The 19,900-nt window shown below is 42.5% G+C and overlaps 1 protein-coding gene across 1 annotated transcript in view; it reads right to left on the bottom strand.

The window, feature by feature from the left end:
- The window catches only part of C5H12orf56 (chromosome 5 C12orf56 homolog), an 81,098-nt gene extending 64,361 nt beyond the window's left edge, over nt 1–16,737 (bottom strand). Inside the window, exon 1 of the mRNA XM_052640248.1 lies at nt 16,486–16,737. Within this exon, the coding sequence (XP_052496208.1) occupies nt 16,486–16,737 (252 nt within the window). The remainder of the gene's footprint in view (nt 1–16,485) is intronic.
- Nucleotides 16,738–19,900: the final 3,163 nt, after the last annotated feature.

Raw genomic sequence — 19,900 nt, 5'->3', positions numbered from 1 at the left:
TGAAAAGCCTCTTGATGAAAGTGAAAGAGGAGAGTGAAAAAGTTGGCTTAAAGCTCAGCATTGAGAAAACAAAGATCATGGCATCCGGTCCCATCACTCCATGGGAAATAGATGGAGAAACAGTGGAAACGGTGTCAGACTTTATTTTGGGGGGCTCCAAAATCACTGCAGATGGTGACTGCAGCCATGAAGTTAAAAGACGCTTACTCCTTGGAAGAAAAGTTATGACCAACCTAGATAGCATATTCAAAAGCAGAGACATTACTTTGCCGACTAAGGTCCATCTAGTCAAGGCTATGGTTTTTCCAGTAGTCATGTATGGATGTGAGAGCTGGACTGTGAAGAAGGCTGAGCGCCGAAGAATTGATGCTTTTGAACTGTGGTGTTGGAGAAGACTCTTGAGAGTCCCTTGGACTGCAAGGAGATCTAACCAGTCCATTCTGAAGGAGATCAACCCTGGGATTTCTTTGGAAGGAATGATGCTGAAGCTGAAACTCCAGTACTTTGGCCACCTCATGTGAAGAGTTGACTCATTGGAAAAGACTCTGATGCTGGGAGAGATTGGGGGCAGGAGGAGAAGGGGACGACCGAGGATGAGATGGCTGGATGGCATCACGGACTCGATGGATGTGAGTCTGAGTGAACTCCTGGAGTTGGTGATGGACAGGGAGGCCTGGCGTGCTGCGATTCATGGTGTCGCAAAGAGTCGGACACGACTGAGTGACTGAACTGAACTGAACTGTTTATTTTTTGCTTTTATTTCCTTTAGTTTAGGAGAGATAAGTAACTCTTACTTCTTACCCATTTTCATGAATTGCCCACCTTCAGAATCTCTATCAAAGGCCTGATATCAAAGAGGGACTGACACATGAAAGAGAACCTCAGACTAAGAAAGCCTTTAAAATGAACATAAATTCATGTACAAAGGTCAGGATTAAAATCGCTTGAAGATCAGATTTCTAAGTGGAAGGTACTAACATGTCCTAAAGAAAAGCCATCAAGCAGGCAGCAATCAGGTTAACTGGTATGAATTATTCTCATTAAAGTCTTATGAACCAATTCATTGTTTTGTTGCCCTAATTATTAAGTACATCATGACCAAACTAGGACACCTTGATGGAAATTTGGAATGCTGGGCAAACGCTATGAACTAGCAGTTAAGAAATCTGATTTCTAATGTGGTCTCCATTATTGTAATTATGTGGCTTTGGTCAAGTTACTTATTCTCTTTGGCTGTGATTTTCTCAGGTTAAAATGAGAAATGTGGAATCAACTAAGGTCTCTTTCAGCTTGAATATATATATTTTAAAACATGAAATTATAACATTACAATATTAAAACTTTGTTAATGACTACTTCAGGAAATGTATTTGCATGATCAGAAAGAACCACAAGAGCTTCCCTGCAAAGATGCAGGCAAAGGGTATCTACTGAGTCCTGTTTTGTGGGAGGAGAATATATGTAAATATGTAATTTACCTATGCATTTTGTTAAGAACATTCCTTATAAAGAATTCTGTATCTATATCCCAAAGAATTTTATAAAAGGTATTGGTACTAGCTAACCTATAAGACGGAGAAGGCGATGGCACCCTACTCCAGTACTCTTGCCTGGAAAATCCTTTGGACAGAGGAGCCTGGTAGGCTGCAGTCCATGGGGTCGTGAAGAGTCGGACACAACTGAGCGACTTCACTTTCACTTTTCACTTTCATGCATTGGAGAAGGAAATGGCAACCCACTCCAGTGTTGTTGCCTGGAGAATCCCAGGGACGGGGGGGCCTGGTAGGCTGCTGTCTATGGGGTCACACAGAGTCGGACACGACTGAAGTGACTTAGCAGCAGCAGCAGCAGCAACCTATAAGAAATATTAAATGCAGTCCTTTATTCTAGTTTCTTTATGCTTGAGATTTTCCATATGAAAATGTAAATATGAGAGAGATGACAACCAAATGCAATGTGTGATTCTTGATTGGATCCTAGTTTGAACAAACTGAAAAGACAGGTAGAAGCAGAACAGCTATGTGACCTTCGCTAAAATAAGCTCTACTAGGTTCCACTGATTTGGGTAAAACATACTGAAGAAAGGGCTTCCCAGGTGGTGCTAGTAGTAAAGAGCTCACCTGCCAGTGCAGGAAACAAGAGACGCAGGTTCGACCTCTGGGTTGGGAAGATCGCCTGGAGGAAGACATGGCAACCCTCTCCAGTATTCTTGCCTGGAGAATCCCATGGATAGAGGAGCCTGGAGGTCTATAGTCCAGAGGGTCACAAAGAGTCGTACACAACCGAATCAACTTAGCACACACACATATTGTAGAAAGCTGATGAAGTACATGTTATTCCCTCCTTTTAAGAATACTGTCCCTTTTTTTTTTTTGGCTAGAAACTTCTAATCTTCCTTCAAGATGAAACTCAAAAGTTACTTCTTGGTGAACCATTACCCATTCATCCACCCGATAGAATATATCACTTTCTCTTATCCCAAAATATTCTATTTAATCTGCTTTCATATTCCATTATAATCATCTGCTTATCATTTTTCTTATTTTCCATCTGGCTTACCTTCCTCTCTAAATTATGAGTTATTCAAAATCAGGTTCCATTTTTTATTCATTTATATATCTGTAGTATAAATGAATACTAGTAGTTCAAAACACTGGTAAAATGCTCTCTATAAAATCTAACATACATTCAGTAGAACTATTCAGTGTAGAAAGAACAAAGACATAAACCAGAAGAAAAGGGAAAAACTGAAGGCAAACATCTATTTGGAGACTATTTCACTTAATAAGCTTCCCAGGTGGCTCAGATGGTAAAAAGTCCACCTGCAATGCAAGAGACGTGGGTTTGATCCCCGGGTGGGGAGGATCCCCTGGAGAAGGGAATGTCTTCCCATTCTTGCCTGGAGGATTCCATGGACAGAGGAGTTTGGTGGTCCATGTGGTCGCAAAGAGTCGCACACGACTGAGTGACTAACACTTTTACTTTTTTTCACTTTTACTTAATGGGACAGTAAGTAGTTGAAGTAAGGCCCTGATACAGGTAAACTGTGAGACATTTTTCTGCTTCCATTGTCATTTCAGGACCTAACTTCCTCTGCAGAGCACATTCTAACTCTACAATCTCCCAAAAAGGGAGGAAAGCAGGTAAAAAAAAAATTTACTCAAATTGCAATGTAATGAATCACCTGTTCCAAGATTATTTCAGAGCAAATCTGGAGGACCAGACAAGCCGAAAATATTTAATATCCTGATGAAATGGCCAATCAATATATGGAGAGGCCATCAATGAACCTCCCTCAAATTAAACCACGTTAGCTATCACCTATGTCACACTGTAGTTAAGCTTACTCCCAAGTGGAAGCTATTTTTACATTTCAGTTCAGTCGCTCAGTCATGTCTGACTCTGCAACCCCATGGACTGCAGCACTACAGGCTTCCCTGTCCATCACCAGCTCCCAGAGTTTACTCAAACTCATGTCCATAAAGTTGGTGATGCCATCCAACCATCTCATCCTCTGTCGTCCCCTTCTCCTCTTGCCTTCAATCTTTCCCAGCTTCAGAGTCTTTTCTAGTGAGTCAGTTCTTTGCATCAGGTGGCCAAAGTACTGGGGTTTCAGCTTCAACATCAGTCCTTCCAATGAATATTCAGGACTCATTTCCTTTAGGATGGACTGGTTGGATCTCCTTGCAGTCCAAGGGACTCTCAAGAGTCTTCTCCGACACCACAGTTCAAAAGCATCAATTCTTCGGCATTCAGCTTTCTTTAGAGTCCAACTCTCACATCCATACATGACTACCAGAAAAACCATAGCTTTGATTAGACAGACTTTTGTTGCCAAAGTAATGTCTCTGCTTTTTAATATGCTGTCTAGGTTGGTCATAGCTTTTCTTCCGGGGCAAGCATCTTTTAATTTCAAAGCTACTGTCTCCATCTGCAATGATTTTGGACCCCCCCCAAAATAAAGTCTGACACTGTTTCCACTGTTTCCCCATCTATTTGCCATGAAGTGATGGGACCAGATGCCATGATCTTCGTTTTCTGAATGTTGAGTTTTAAGCCTACTTTTCACTCTTCTCTTTCACTTTCCTCAAGAGGCTCTTTAGTTCTTCTTCACTTTTTGAGATAAGGGTGGTGTCATCTGCATATCTGAGGTTATTGACATTTCTCCCGGAAGTCTTGATTCCAGCTTGTGCTTCCTCCAGCCCAGCGTTTCTCATGATGTACTCTGCATATAAGTTAAATAAGCAGGGTGACAGTATACAGCCTTGACATACTCCTTTCCTGATTTGGAAGCAGTCTGCTGTTCCATGTCCAGTTCTAACATTTAGCATTTGGCAAAGCCTTCCACTGTGGTGATTGTGCAGCCTCCACCAGGTGGTTTTTTCCCATTGTACTCTCCTTGGGCTTTAGCATACCAGTTCCTGAGGAAATCTGAGTAGGTGAACTATTTTTGGAAAGTATGAATATTGCTGGTGTGAATGATCCACTCATAGATTTCAAAAGGAATTACCCATTAGGAGAATGGGGCACTGCCCTCACATAATATTGCAGAGTCCCTAGATTATTTTAATGTTTGCTTGAAAAATCATTGCCTCAGGACCGAGAGCCACACCTGAGGAATACTAAAAGGAAAAAAAAAAAACCTTGCAAATCCTAGCCCTATGAAAAAGATACTATATTCCATCTGGGTCTTTGCAGCCAAACCTGTCCTTAAACCTCATCAGCAGCAATGACACCAGCCTCAGTTGTGAAGGACAACAATCCTGAATACAGAGAGGTGGTGTGGGAGAATGGAAAAGGTGTTTTGTTTATCCATTCCCCTTGTTCCTGACACCCGATATTCAGAAACCATGCAATGTGCATACTGAGGTAACTCTTTTGTCCTATTGTAAAACCTAAAAGCTTCTCAAGAAATATTAATACCATAAATTTGCAGGAGGCCAGTTGTTACTATATGCATAGTGGTTAAAAGAATGCTGGCTATGATGTCCAAAGGTTAAATTTACATTCCAGGTCACATGTTTTCAGATTATGCAACTTGTACAAGTATTTACCCTTTCTCTGCCTCAGTATTCTCATCTATGCAAGAAAGAGAACATCTCCTTCCTGAAAGAATCAATACAATGAAATGAGATAATCCACTTAAAGTGGCTGGCACACAGTACATACCCAATAGGTGTGTGTTATAACTCTTGATATTTGATTGTTCATAAAAACTTCAGTAGTGCAATGCTGAGCCAGATTCATGGTCCACTCAGTCTGGCATTTGTCTCTGATGATGGCAGCAAAAGGCATTTGGGGAGAGAGGTGAATGCTCTTTCTTGTTATTAAATGAATAGGCTTTACTTGAAAATATCCCTAATTTTTTTGACTAAATCTCTAAGAATAAAATGGGCTTCCCTGGTGGCTCAGACAGTAAAGAATTGGCCTGCAATGCAGGAGACCTGGGTTCAATCCCTGGGTCAGGAAGATTCCCCCTAGATAAGAGAATGGCAACCCACTCCAGTATTCTTGCCTGGGAAATCCCATAGACAGGGGATCCTGGTGGGCTACAGTCCATGCGGTCGGAAAAGAGTCAGACACAACTGAGTGATTAACACTTTCACTACACTAAGAATAATATATCACTTATGAATAAGTCTGCATCATTTTTGACCATATTCATATTTGCAACTGGTACCAGTTTCTCTTAAAGTACTACTTTCAAAATGCAGGGAGAGGGGAAAACCCTCCTTTATTTTCCAGTATTTTGTGAATAATCCTATATTTACCTTACCCCTTAGTCTTGATTTCATTGGATTTCTTTTACCAGCTTTTAATTTCAGAGAAAAAAGGAACCCTAAGCTTTCAGCAGTTGATTATCAAGTTTCTAATTTATTCAGTTCAACTCCTCGTAGATATTTTGAGTTCCTGATACAAAGCACAAAGTTGAAACATACAAAACATAAGATTACAGTTTCTATTCTCAAAAGAGTTTAGAGTCTTCTGGAAATCCAGTCAATGAAAACTAAAAAAAATGATCCGCTAGGTACTAAGGCAGCTGTAGCCTAGAGATTAAGAGCCCTGACTCTGGAGCCAGATGACTCAGGTTCATATTCTGGTTCTGTCACTTGGTGGATGACAGTGGGCAAACTGCTTTCAATCCTTCTATTTCAGGTTCCTTATCTGTAAAACTGAGGTAACAGTATCATCTGGGGCTTGTTGTAAGGATAAAGAAGTTTCACATCAAGCACACAGAACAGCAGATGGGTAGCATATAGTAAGCACTCAATAAAATGTCAGCAATTTGAGGCAGCCATTAGAGCTGTTCACAAGTATTCCTATCCTCTCTTCCAGACATGTGGAACACACACATGGTAGGATCATATTTTCCTACCCCCTTTTATGTTAAGCATGGCCATGTTCCCGACTCTGGTTAATGAAATGTGAAAAGTAGGGACATGCCCCTGGGTAGAAGATGAAAACCCAGTGCATAATTTGCAGAGGCAATCCCCCCTGCCCTGGTGATCAAGCAAGCATGTGGTAAAAGGGAACCTCTGATGCTAAAATGGGTAACTAAGTATCACACACCTTGTGAGTAAAATGAACAGTCTTTGCTAATCCACCATGGACAGGTAGCTAAGACTAGACTCTGTGCTGTGTGAAAGTACTCAGGCTTTGAGGTGATTTCTTAGTGCAGCTTAAGCTGAACAATTCTGACCAGTCACTAGGGTCAGAGCAGTGAATCAGGCTGACAAACTGCTGGTCCTCTTAGAGTTTCTCAAGACTTGAATGCAATATCCAAAATATTCTATGCAAACAAACTCTTAAGCAGCAGCCAAAATGACTGATAAGAATTTACCACTTTTTTCCACCTCCCACAGTGAGATCTTTGAAATGTAAGAAGTGAGTCAAAATACAGGGGGGAAAAAAATTTCAAGATGAAAAGAAGTATCCATAACATGGTCTTACCTTCTATAAGTTTTTACTACCTCTCAACATGCATGATAAACAACACAGGGATCATTTCATGCAAACACACAAAATACATGAAGAAAGCTGAACTTGAGGAGCAGGAGACCCATGAGAATTTAGTCCGACTCTGCCTCTAACTGACTGTGTAACTCTGGCCAGTGTGATGAGCTGCCAATCTCCCAAGTCTCTCAGTATTTGGAAATAAGGAAATATGATCTCCCTTTCTAAGAAGTGAACTGTATGATGTACCTGAGCATCCATTTATTCACTTATTCATTCTCCCAATTTACAAATAGTTATTGACTATCTGCTATGTGTCAGAGAATATAACGCACAGTTATACAGGGATGAACAAGACAGACAAGGTCCTGCTCTCATGGAGCTTACATTTACTGCGGGGCATTTGTTATTGTTGTTGTTTAGTTGCCAAGTCGTGTCCAACTCCTTTGTGATCTCATGGACTGTAGCCCTCCAGCCTCCTCTGTCTGTGAGATTTCCCAGGCAAGAATACGGGTTGCCATTTCCTTCTCTAGGATATCTTTCCAACCCAGGGATCAAACCTGCATCTCCTGCTTGGCAGGTGGATTCTTTACCACTGAGCCCACTATGGGACACACTTAAGAATAAATCACCAAACACGTTAATCTCATAGTGCAGATAGTGGTAAGTGCTTTGAAACAGTGATGTGGTAGTTGTATTGGGGACTGACACTTTAGACTGGGTGGCCCCAGAAGGCATCCCAGGGAATCAACCCTCTGAAGATGTGAGGGAAAGTGTTCCAGGTAGTTCATAGTTAAATACATTTTAGCAGACAAGTGACAGGGTTCAGAACACACTACTCCAAAACATGGTTGGTACCTTAGCATACTGAGTGTTCTGAGCTGAAGGCATTCAAGAAAATGCAGATGCAGAAAAGTCTTTCTGATCCCCAGCCCTCCTCCCTGAATTGGGTCATAAGGCCCTCATGAGAGAGTTGGTCTCTCTATACCCAGAAGAAAGGAACAACCTTATCTCCAAGACAGGGATGCTAAGATGAATCCAAACAAGCAGGCCTCGCTAAAATGTCCCCAGTTTATGACCCTTAGCTTTTTCAGCTTTTTTGAACTATCACATTTTTCTATGACTCTCCATTCTTCATCAAACTTAGTGTTAAACACCCACCGGTTTGTGCTTTGTTTTTTAAGATTTTTCTTTAATTGATGTGGGACCATTTTTTAAAGTCTTTATTGAATTTGTTACAATATTATTTATGTTTTGGTTTTGTGGCCATGAGTCCTGTGGGATCTTAGTTCTCCAACCAGAGATTGAACCTGCACCCCCTGTATTGGAAGGCAAAGTTCTAACCATTGGACCACCAGGGAAGCCCCCACACACAGGTGTAACTGTTTCTTCTTTGGAATTTCATTTCCTTCTAAAGTCTCCCTTATCATATAAAATTTATGTTAAACAAGTTTGTACAGTTTTCCCCTGTTCATCTATTTTTTTTTTCAGTTTAATTTTCAGACCTAATCAGGATCCTTAGAAGGGTTGAGGAAAACTTTTTCCTCTTCAACACAAATCAAGAGGATAGACTAATATGTAAGATATGGGGAATGAAAGAAAGAACTAAAGATAATGGAGGATGACATTACTTCCTAAAATGGGAAAAGTTAAGAGAGGAACAGGTTTGGGGGTGGAGCTCAGGAATTCTGTTCTTCAACAAATTAAACTCGGCAAACCCAATGGGCAAGTTTTCAAAAAGAACAAGTGAGATTTTAAAACACCTAATACATAAGCAATGCTCAAAAACCAGTTCTTCTTTTTTTTTTCCCCCCCAAATTTACTAATCTCCCAAAGAGATATCAGTCTTACAGATTCATGAACCTAAGTTGACTTAATGTATGTGGATAAAGGTTATTAATAATAATGAAACATGTATAGCTCCTACCATGCGCCAAGTACTATTTTATTTATTTTTTAAACACATTTATTTATTGACTTATGTATTTGGCTACACTGGGTCTTAGTTGTGGCATGCGGGATGTCATTCCCTGACCAGGGTTTGAACTCGGGCCACCTGTGTTGGGAGCATGGAGTCTTAGCCACTGGACCTCCAGGGAAATCCCCAAGTATTATTTAAAGTATGTTTCATTTATTAATGAACTTAATCCTTCCAATAGCTCTATAAGGATGATGCTATCATCTGCATTTTACAGCTGAAGAAATGGAGAGATAAAGTAGAGGTTGAATAACTTGACCAAATCCACACAGGTAGAAGGCAAAAGCTGAATAAAAATGTACTACTAAACACTCCTGTGTATACTGCAAATAATAAATTGAGAAATGAAGAGACAGATTATGTTGAACATTTAACAAATAGTTATTGGCCATGTCACATGTATCAATCAGGCAGTGTTCCTGAACTTTTGGAAATCACTGTTCAGGATAGTTGGTTCTCACGCTTGAAAAATGTATCTAATCTTAGAAGTGCTTAAAGAATAGTGTGGTGATGCACACAATAAAAGCAAAACTCTAGAGTTTTCAAAAGTTAATTTTAAAGAAAATATCAGCCTTTCACAAAAGCTCTGCCTAAGGGACCTTCGAAACCCATTGTTTTAGGAGATGAACCACATCAAACGCCCACTGAGTGGTGATCACTAGTAATGTGTAGAAATATTGAACCACTGTGTTGTGCACCTGGAACTAACCCAGTGTTATAGGTCAATTATATTTCAGTTTTTAAAATAATTAGTTTTAAAAAATAAATGACCAAAACTTACATTAAATTATTTAAATAAATCTGACATTAATTTGTTTTGGAAAAAAGTCCCCTACTGAGACCTCCAAGTGCACATCAAACTTGTCTTTGCTAGAATGGAAATCTCACGTCTGTGTTTTCACAGCATCTCACTGCTGTTCTTTTCATTTTCTTTCCCCCCTCTTAGGAGAGAGAATAGAATTTAATCTGTATATTTGCACTTTTCTTTTTCTGTGAAGTGTAACTAGAACATGAGACAGGAACTAAATGAGAGATCTAGCCAGACGGGGAACAAAGGTGGGGGCCCAGAGGCATAAAGGATTGGCTTGCTTAGGGGCTTTATTAACAGTGAAAACAAAGGCCACTGGGAACCTGAGCCAACTGAAAGTTAAATAACAAGAGACAAATTTGCACAGTAAAATGAGAAGACCTTTGAGAACGGAAAAGGATTCTAAAGAGGTAGCCTTAGAAAGACAGCACCCTAGTAGAAAAGGAGATTAAAACAGTTGATCTTTCAAGAAAGGAGGAACCGATTCTAAACAACAAAGCTGCCTGGCACTCTAACAATGTAATCCACTGTAACAGACAACTATATATATGAGGGGACAATACAGTTGACGTAACACAGAAATCAGGAAAATTCTCCGTGTGGTATTAAGGACAGACATAATGTTCACAGAGGGATGACAAGCCAACTACACCTGTGGATATTAATTGACACTAGATAAAGCAATGTGGGGACACTCATTTTTCACACACCCTATGAAGCTTAGTTAGTACAAGCTGTCATCATTGTCCTTTAGTTGCTAAGTCATGTCCAACTCTTGGTGACCAATGGGCTGCAGCACACCAGGCTCCTTTGTCTTCCACTATCTCCCAGAATTTGCTCAAATTCATGTCCATTGAGTTGGTGATACCATGCAACTAACTCATCCTCTGTTGCCCCCTTCTCCTCCTGCCCTCAGTCTTTCCCAGAATCAGGGTCTTTTCTAGTGAGTCAGCTCTTCCCATCAGGTAGCCAAAGTATTAGAGCTCCAGTTTCAGCATCAGTCATTCAAACGAACATTCCTTTATTTCCTTTAGGATTGATTGGTTTGATCTCCCTGCTGTCCAAGGGACTCTCAGGAGTCTTCTTTAGCACCACAGTTTGAAAGCATCAATTCTTCAGTGCTCATCAGAGGAGGCAATGGCACCCTTGCCTTTTCAGTATTTTCCAGTACTCTTGCATGGAAAATCCCACGGACGGAGGAGCCTGGTAGGCTGCAGTCCATGGGGTCGCAAAGAGTCAGACACAACTGAACGACTTCACGTTTACTTTTCACTTTCATGCACTGGAGAAGGAAATGGCAACCCACTCCAGTGTTCTTGCCTGGAGAATCCCAGGGACGGGGGAGCCTGGTGGGCTGCCATCTGTGGGGTCGCACAGAGTCGGACACAATTGAAGCGACTTAGCAGCAGCAGCAGCAACCTTCTTTATGGTCCAACTCTTACATCTGTACATGACTACTGGAAACAACATAGCTTTGACTATACAGACTTTTGTCAGCAAAGTGACGTCTCTGTTTTTAATACACTGTCTAGGTTTGTCATTAGCTTTCCTTCCAAGGAGCAAGTATCTTTTAATTTCATGGCTGCAGTCACCATCCAGTGATTTTGGAGCCCAAGAAAATAAAATCTGTCACTGCTTCCACTTTTTCACCTTCTGTGTGGCATGAAGTGATAGGACCAGATACCATGATCTTCATTTTTTGAATGTTGAGTTTCCAGCCAACTTTTTCACTCTCTTCTTTCACGCTCATTAAAGGCTCTTTAGTTCCTCTTAACTTTCTGCTATTAGAGTGGTATCATCTGCATATCTGAGGTTGTTGATATTTCTCCCAGCAATCTTGATTCCAGCTTGTGATTCATCCAGCCCAGCGTTTCACATGATGTACTCCCCTGGTGGCTCAGTGGTGGTAAAGAATCCACCTGAAATGCAGGAGACACAGGTAGACGCAGGTTTGATCACTGGGCTGGGAAAATCCCCTGGAGAAGGAAACGGTGACCCACTCCAGTATTATTGCTGGGGAAATTCCATGGACAGAGGAGCCTGGGGGCTACGGTCTGTAGGGTCAAAAAAGAGTCAGATATGACTGAGCACACACACACACACTCTCTCTCTCTCTCTCTTTGCATTTAAGTTAAATAAACAGGGCGACAATACACAGCCTTGTCCTACTCCTTTCCCAATTTTGAACCAGTCAGTTATTCTACATCTGGTTCTAACTGTTGCTTCTTGACCCACATACAGGTTTCTCAGGAGACAGATAAGGTGGTCTGGTACTCCCATCTCTAAGAATTTTCCACAGTTTGTTGTGATCCACACAGTCAAAGGCTTTAGTGTAGTCAACACTAAATGTAGTCAACACTTCAGATGTTTTTCTGAAGTTTCTTTGCTTTCTTCATGATCCAACAAATATTGGCAATTTGATCTCTGGTTCCTCTGCCTTTTCTAAACCCAGCCTGTACATCTGGAAGTTCTCAGTTCACATGCTGTTGAAGCCTAGCTTGAAGGACTTTGAGGATAACCTTGCTAGCATGTGAAATGAGGGCAATTATACAGTGGTTTGAACATTCTTTAGCATTGCCTTTCTTTGGGATTGGAATGGAAACTGACCTTTTCCAGTCCTGTGGCCTTTGCCAAGTTTTCCAAATATGCTGTCATACTGAGTGCAGAACAATGAAAAGAAATAGAGGAAACAATAAAATGGAAAAGACTAGAGATCTCTTTCTAGTAGTCATGAATGGATGTGAGAGTTGGACTATAAAGAGAGCTGAGCACTGAAGAATTGATGCTTTTGAACTGTGGTGTTGGAGAAGATTCTTGAGAATCCCTTGGACTGCAAGGAGATCCAACCAGTCCCAAAGGATCCTAAAGGAGATCAGTCCTGAATATTCATTGGAAGGACTGATGCTGAAGCTGAAACTCCAATAGTTTGGCCACCTGATGTGAAGAAGTGACTCATTTGAAAAGACCTTGATGCTGGGAAAGATTGAAGGTGGGATTAGAAGGGGACAACAGAGGATGAGATGGTTGGATGGCATCACCGACTCAACGAACATGAGTTTGAGCAAGCTCCAGGAGTTGGTGATCGATAGGGAGACCTGGTGTGCTGCAGTCCATGGGGTCCCAAGGAGTCAGCGACTGAACTGAACTGAGAGATCTCTTCAAGAAAACTGGAGATATCAAGGGAACATTTCATGCAAGGGTGAGCACAATAAAGGACAGAAACTGTAAGGACCTTACAGAAGCAGAAGAGATTAAGAAGTGTCAAGAATACATGGAAGAACTATACAAGGAAGGTCTTAATGACACAGATAACCACAGTGGTCATTGAGATGGTCAGTGGTCATATTTGGAAAACTCAGTGGTCATTCACTTAGGGCCGGACATCCTAGAGTGTGAAGTCAAGTGAGCTTTAGGAAGCATTACTACAAACAAAGCTAGTGGAGGTGATGGAATTCCAGCTGAGCTATTAAAAAAATCCTTAAAATGATGTTGTTAAAATGCTGCACTCAGTAGGTCAGCAAATTTAGTACAAGCCACTGAACTATAATAAAAACTCAGCAAAAGAGATTGTCAAGGCATTTGTGCTTGGCATGACTGTACTTATTACTCACTGAAATAAGATTTCTTAAACAATTACCCATTTTAAAACATCATAAGAGAAAACACTTCTGTACTGATTTCCTATTGTTTTTGTAACACATTTTCATAAACTTGGTGGTATTAAATAACACAAACTTATTTTCTTAATGGTTCTGGGGTCAGAAGTCTGAAATGGGTCTCACTGATCTAACATGGGTATCAGCAAGACTGCATTCTTTCTGGAGGCTCTAGGGAAAAACATGTTTCTGTGCCTTTATTAGCTTTTAGAGGCTATCCACATTCCTTGGTTTGTGGCCCCCTTCCAACTTCAAAATCAGTCTTTCTTATAGCGCATCACTCTGCTGCTGACTCTTCTGCTTCTCTTTTTCAATTTTAAGGATGTAGTGATTACATTTACCTTATGCATAATCCAAAATAATCTCCCAATTTTAAGGTCAGCGGGTTAGCATATGTGTGCAGTTGCTCAGTTGTGTTCAACTCATTGTGACCCCATGAACTGTAACCTGTCAGGGTCCTCTGTTCAGTCTCCAGGCAAGAATATGAGGTTGCCAGTTCCTTTTCCAGGAGATCTTCCTGACTCAGGGATCGAACCCACGTCTCTATCTCCTGTACTGGCAGGCAGCTTCTTTACCACTGCATCACCTGGGAAGCTCTGCAACTGTAATTCCCCTTTGTTGTATAATATAAAATAGGAAGTAATATAAAATAGAAAGAGGTTCTGGAGATATCTTTGGGGAGCCATTATTCTGCCTTCCACAGCTTTAACCAAAGTTAAACTATATTGTGTAAGATGGACATTCATTGTACCGACAGGGACTTCCCTGGTGGTCCAGGGGTTAAGAACCCACCTTCCACTGCAGGGGATGTGGGTTCAATCCCTGGTCAGCAAACTAAGATCCCACATGTTGTGGGGTAACAGGCTGCATCCCTCAACAGCAGAGCCCTCATGCTCTGGAGCCCACACTCTGAAACTTGAACAGTCCCACATGCCGCAACAAAGACCCAACACAGCCAAAAAAAAAAAATTCTGTCAACAATGCTGAAATCTTGAGACTTGTTCAGTACCTTTATAGACATTACACAGTCTCCTATATGCCAGCAAGGTAAACTTTGAACATCAAGCATGATCAGGTATGCCTTTCTGTAGTATTCTTGTCTTGGGAGACCTAGGGAGCTTTACTGTACTTTGCAGATTCTGACAGCTTAAAAAGAAAGCTATATGACACTTATCGACATATGTATACTGTCTCTTTTGGGAGAGAGTAACAATATCCTAAAATCATTACTTTCTGTCCAAAGAATACATGTTTACACTGCAGACACTAGAAAAAAATTTGACCATTTAATGTTTTCTAAAACATTTGGTCAGAAATTTAAATTTTTTTAAATTTTAGTTCAAGAGAATGCAAATAGTAGCAGTGAGGAAAAGGTAGTTTTACTTCTAACTCTTGCTCAAATTAAGGCAGGAGATAGATGAGCCCTAGGCTGAACAGCTGGAGTTCATCCCCTATGGACAGATACTCCAAAATAGCAGAAGGAAAGAGAAGTTAAGCCCTGCCCAGATTAAAGAGACCACATATTTATCACTCTTGAGGATAAGGAGACCGTCTTAACTATATATGCACAGAAAGGCTTCTTGGAGGTCTAAGGGAGGGGGCACCACCCCATATCACATATTAAGTGATATCAACCTATGGATCGGCCTCTTTGCTAGAATCCATCTTGGCTAAGGGATGCATGCACACACATGGAAAGACCCTGATGCATATGGACTCAACCAGGCAAAGCAAGGTGACTGGCCAGAGGAAACATGAAGAAATGCCCCATTAAAGTGATTCAAACTACCACAAGGGCGCAACTCTCTGAGACCACCTGTGTGTCTATCCACAGTACCCTTTTCCTCCTAATAAATGCTTTCCTTGTTGCACTACTTTCTGTCTCTATGTGGGAATTCATTTCTACACAGCTGACAGGCAAGGGCCTTGTCACTGACCACTGGTCCCTGATGTTCTAGTCTAGGATCCAGTGCTGTCACTTCGGTGGCTGACTTCAATCTCTGGCCAGGAATCCTGCTTCAATCCCCTGCAGGCTGAGGCCACCTGAGATCAAAATGAAGCAAAGAAATCAGCATAGCGATATCAGCCCACAGAGGTATTTTAAGTAGAAAAAGCTTTCACTTTTTTCATTCGATTTCATTATTTTCTTACAGACATGATCCAAAGAAGCTATGATTTTCTTGACCCCATCAAGGCTTGCTAGCTTGTCCCCTGGGAGACACAGAGACTCAAGCGAGGGAAAGAAACAGGAGGCTAGACACCTGTCCCCAGTGGAAAAAGGAAGAACACACCTGGAGAGCAACTCAGACAAAGGGAGCCAAGGGGGGTGGGAAACAGTAATTGGAGAGGAGACTGCTTCCAAGCTGTTGCTGGTTTATAAGGTAAATCTATTGCTGGATGAAAGGGATACAGTAGCAGCAACTAAAAACTGAGACAGGCTGTATCTCCTTTAAGGCTCCTGCTCTAATGACACTCCTTCCAGGAAGTTTTCCCAGCATGGCCTGAGCCTGGATTGGATGAAATACCTGCGAGAGATTGCCATGCGTCCCATACAAATCTTATCAATGCATGCACTTATTCGTTCATTCACTTACTCATACTGAGTACCTAACATGGTCTAAGCCCTAAAGATAAAACATAAACAAGGCATATTCGCACTTCTCACATGGCATTTCTTTGCATTGGTTTTGGTTTTCTGTCTTTCCCACAGAATCTTCTAGGAAGGCCCCCTGTTTCAGTTTCTCATCCTCAGAGCCTAGCACAGTGCTTGGCCCACTGTGGGTGCTTAATTAACGAAAGAACTACCTTAAAGCGTACTTCTAGAAGGAGGCTAAGTTCTCAAATCTCTCGTCCTATTTGAGGGGACAGGGATGACCGGTACACAAAATAATAATGGTAAAAGCATCTTTATTCGGAATGCATACAGCAATCCAGTTTTCCTATGTGGCTACTAGCAGGAAAGTATATGTTAAAGAGAACAAGAATCCCGGGCAGGGTGAGGAAGCTCCTCCTCCTCCTCCTTCCCGCGAGTAACAGGGATTCGGGGGGCCCAAGAAAGGGGTTCTCGCGAGCCCGTCTGCGCGCCTCACCAGGTCAATGGCTACGATGTCCCGCAGCGCCACGACTCGTCGGATGGACTTGGGCGGGTTCTCGGTCAGGTAGATGAGCCGGTCAGTGAGCACCACGTACTTTAGGGTGTGTTTCTCCGAGTCAGATACCACGATGCACTGCTCATAGGTGCGGACGGCGTCGTAGACCTCGGGCGGCAGATGCCTCCGGAGGAAGGCGTCCAGGCGGCTATTCTTGCGCGCTGGGAAGCCGCAGCGCGCGGGGCTGGCCATGCGGGGCGCCCGCGGCCCCGCCGAGTGCCGGGGTCCGCGGACGCCTCTGTCCGACCCCGCCTCCGTGCCGTCCGCGGTGGAACCCGCGCGCGCCACAAAGCCGCCGAATCGCGCGGCCGCCTCCCCGGGCGCTGGTGGCCGGGCCCCCAGCTTCGGAGCTCCTGCGTCCGGCCCCCTGAACCGCCACCGCGGCCCCGCCCCCAACACACACACACACACACACACACACACACACACACACACACACACACACACACACACACACACACACACACACACACACACACACACACACACACACACACACACACACACACACACACACACACACACCCCCCGCGTTTGGCCCCGCCCCCCAATCTTAGTCTCAGTCCCCGACAACAATGGGCGGGGCGAGACGCTGGTCCTTCTGGGCTCGCTGCCAAGCATCCTGGGGCCCTCTGCTCACCCCGGCCCCTTACCCTCCCCTAGCCTAGCTGTTGCGGACCAAGCATCGAGGCCTCGGGTTTGGTCTGGTTTTCTATTACAAACTTGAATGAGATGAAATTTACCGATTTATTTTTAAATAAAAAAATCCTAGAGCTCTATTAAGATCAACCACACAGATTTAGCACTTGATTATAAGATTGCTTGGCATAGCTCTCTAATTTTTCACGAGTAGAGACGTAGCTCTTCTTTCTGCACCTACATAAAAGCTGACATAAGAGCCTGTTATAAATTCTTTTCCGCACACCCAAGTCCACCTAATGGATATGCTTCTATTCCCAGTGCCCAGGACAACGCCCCGTAGGCAGTCGGAGCTCAATCTGTGTAGGATGACTGAACGGGTGAAGCCTGCGTCCTTAAAAAATTGAAACTTGGAGGCCGAGAAATGCTGAACATGCAGCCTTGAGGCTTCAGGGTAGTGACAAGTACTGTTTACTTTTTACAGACCAGGAATCAGTTCAGTTCAGTCCCTCAGTCTTGTCCCACTCTTTGCGACCCCATGAATTGCAGCACGGCCAGGGCTCCCTGTCCATCACCAGCTCCCGGAGTTCACTCAGACTCACGTCCATCGAGTCAGTGATGCCATCCAGCCATCTCATCCTCTGTCGTCCCCTTCTCCTCCTGCCCCCAAACCCTCCCAGCATCAGAGTCTTTTCCAATGAGTCAACTCTTCACATGAGGTGGCCAAAGTATTGGAGTTTCAGCTTCAACATCAGTCCTTCCAATGAACACCCAGGACTGATCTCCTTTAGGATGGACTGGTTGGATCTCCTTGCTGTCCAAGGGACTCTCAAGAGTCTTCTCCAACACCACAGGTCAAAAGCATCAATTCTTTGGCGCTAAGCGTTCTTCACAGTCCAATGTTCACATCCTACTGGATGTGACTACTGGAAAAACCATAGCCTTGATAGATGGACCTTTGTCGGCAAAGTAATGTCTCTGCTTTTGAATATGCTATCTAGGTTGGTCATAACTTTCCTTCCAAGGAGTAAGCATCCTTTAATTTCATGGCTGCAATCACCATCTGCAGTGATCTTGAAGCCCTCAAAAATAAAGTCTGACACTGTTTCCCCATCTATTTCCCATGAAGTGATGGGACCAGATGCCATGATCTTCGTTTTCTGAATGTTGAGCTTTAAGCCAACTTTTTCACTTTCCTCTTTCACTTTCATCAAGAGGCTTTTTAGTTCTTCTTCACTTTCTGCCATAAGGGTGGTGTCATCTGCATATCTGAAGTTATTGATATTTCTCCTGGCAATCTTTTCCTATTTGGAACCAGTCTGTTGTTCCATGTCCAGTTCTAACTGTTGCTTCCTGACCTGCATACAGGTTTCTCAAGAGGCAGGTCAGGTGGTCTGGTATTCCCATCTCTTTCAGAATTTTCCACAGTTTATTATGATCCACACAGTCAAAGGCTTTGGCATAGTCAGTAAAGCAGAAATAGATGTTTTTCTGGAACGCTCTTGCTTTTTCCATGATCCAGCAGATATTGGCAATTTGATCTCTGGTTCCTCTGCCTTTTCTGAAACCAGCTTGAACATCTGGAATTTCACGGTTCATGTATTGCTGAAGCCTGGCTTAGAGAATTTTGAGTATTACTTTACTAGCGTTTGAGATGAGTGCAATTATGCGGTAGTTTGAGCATTCTTTGGCATTGCCTTTCTTTGGGATTGGGATGAAAACTGACTTTTTCCAGTCCTGTGGCCACTGCTGAGTTTTCCAAATTTGCTGGCATATTGAGTGCAGCACTTTCACAGCATCATCTTTCAGGGTTTGAAATAGCTCAACTGGAATGCCATCACCTCCACTAGCTTTGTTCGTAGTGATGCTTTCTAAGGCCCACTTGACTTCACATTCCAGGATGTCTGGCTCTAGGTGAGTGATCACACCATCGTGATTATCTAGGTCATAAAGCTCTTTTTTGTACAGTTCTTCTGTGTATTCTTGCCACTTCTTCTTAATATCTTCTGCTTCTGTTAGGTCCATATCATTTCTGTCCTTTATTGAGCCAACCTTTGCGTGAAATGTTCCCTTGGTATCTCTAATTTTCTTGAAGAGATCTCTAGTCTTTCCCATTCTGTTGTTTCCCTCTATTTCTTTGCATTGATCGCTGAAGAAGGCTTTCTTATCTCTCCTTGCTATTCTTTGGAACTCTGCATTCAGATGCTTTTATCTTTCCTTTTCTCCTTTGCTTTTCGCTTCTCTTCTTTTCACAGCTATTTGTAAGGCCTCCCCAGGCAGCGATTTTGCTTTTTTGCATTTCTTTTCCATGGGGATGGTCTTGATCCCTGTCTCCTGTACAATGTCACGAACCTCCATCCATAGTTCATTAGGCACTCTATCTATCAGATCTAGTCCCTTAAATCTATTTCTCACTTCCACTGTATAATCATAAGGGATTTGATTTAGGTCATACTTGAATGGTCTAGTGGTTTTCCCTACTTTCTTCAATTTCAGTCTGAATTTGGCAATAAGGAGTTCATGATCTGAGCCACAGTCCACTTCTGGTCTTGTTTTTGCTGACTGTATAGAGCTTCTCCATCTTTGGCTGCAAAGAATATAATCAGTCTGATTTCAGTGTTGACCATCTGGTGATATCCATGTGTAGAGTCTTCTCTTGTGTTGTTGGAAGACCAGGAACAACTTATTGTAAATTAGGTTAATGAGATGATAACAC

The sequence above is a fragment of the Budorcas taxicolor genome, chromosome 5, assembly GCF_023091745.1.
Source record: "Budorcas taxicolor isolate Tak-1 chromosome 5, Takin1.1, whole genome shotgun sequence".
Taxonomy (NCBI): domain Eukaryota; kingdom Metazoa; phylum Chordata; class Mammalia; order Artiodactyla; family Bovidae; genus Budorcas; species Budorcas taxicolor.
This window is presented reverse-complemented; position numbering and strand designations above follow the sequence as displayed.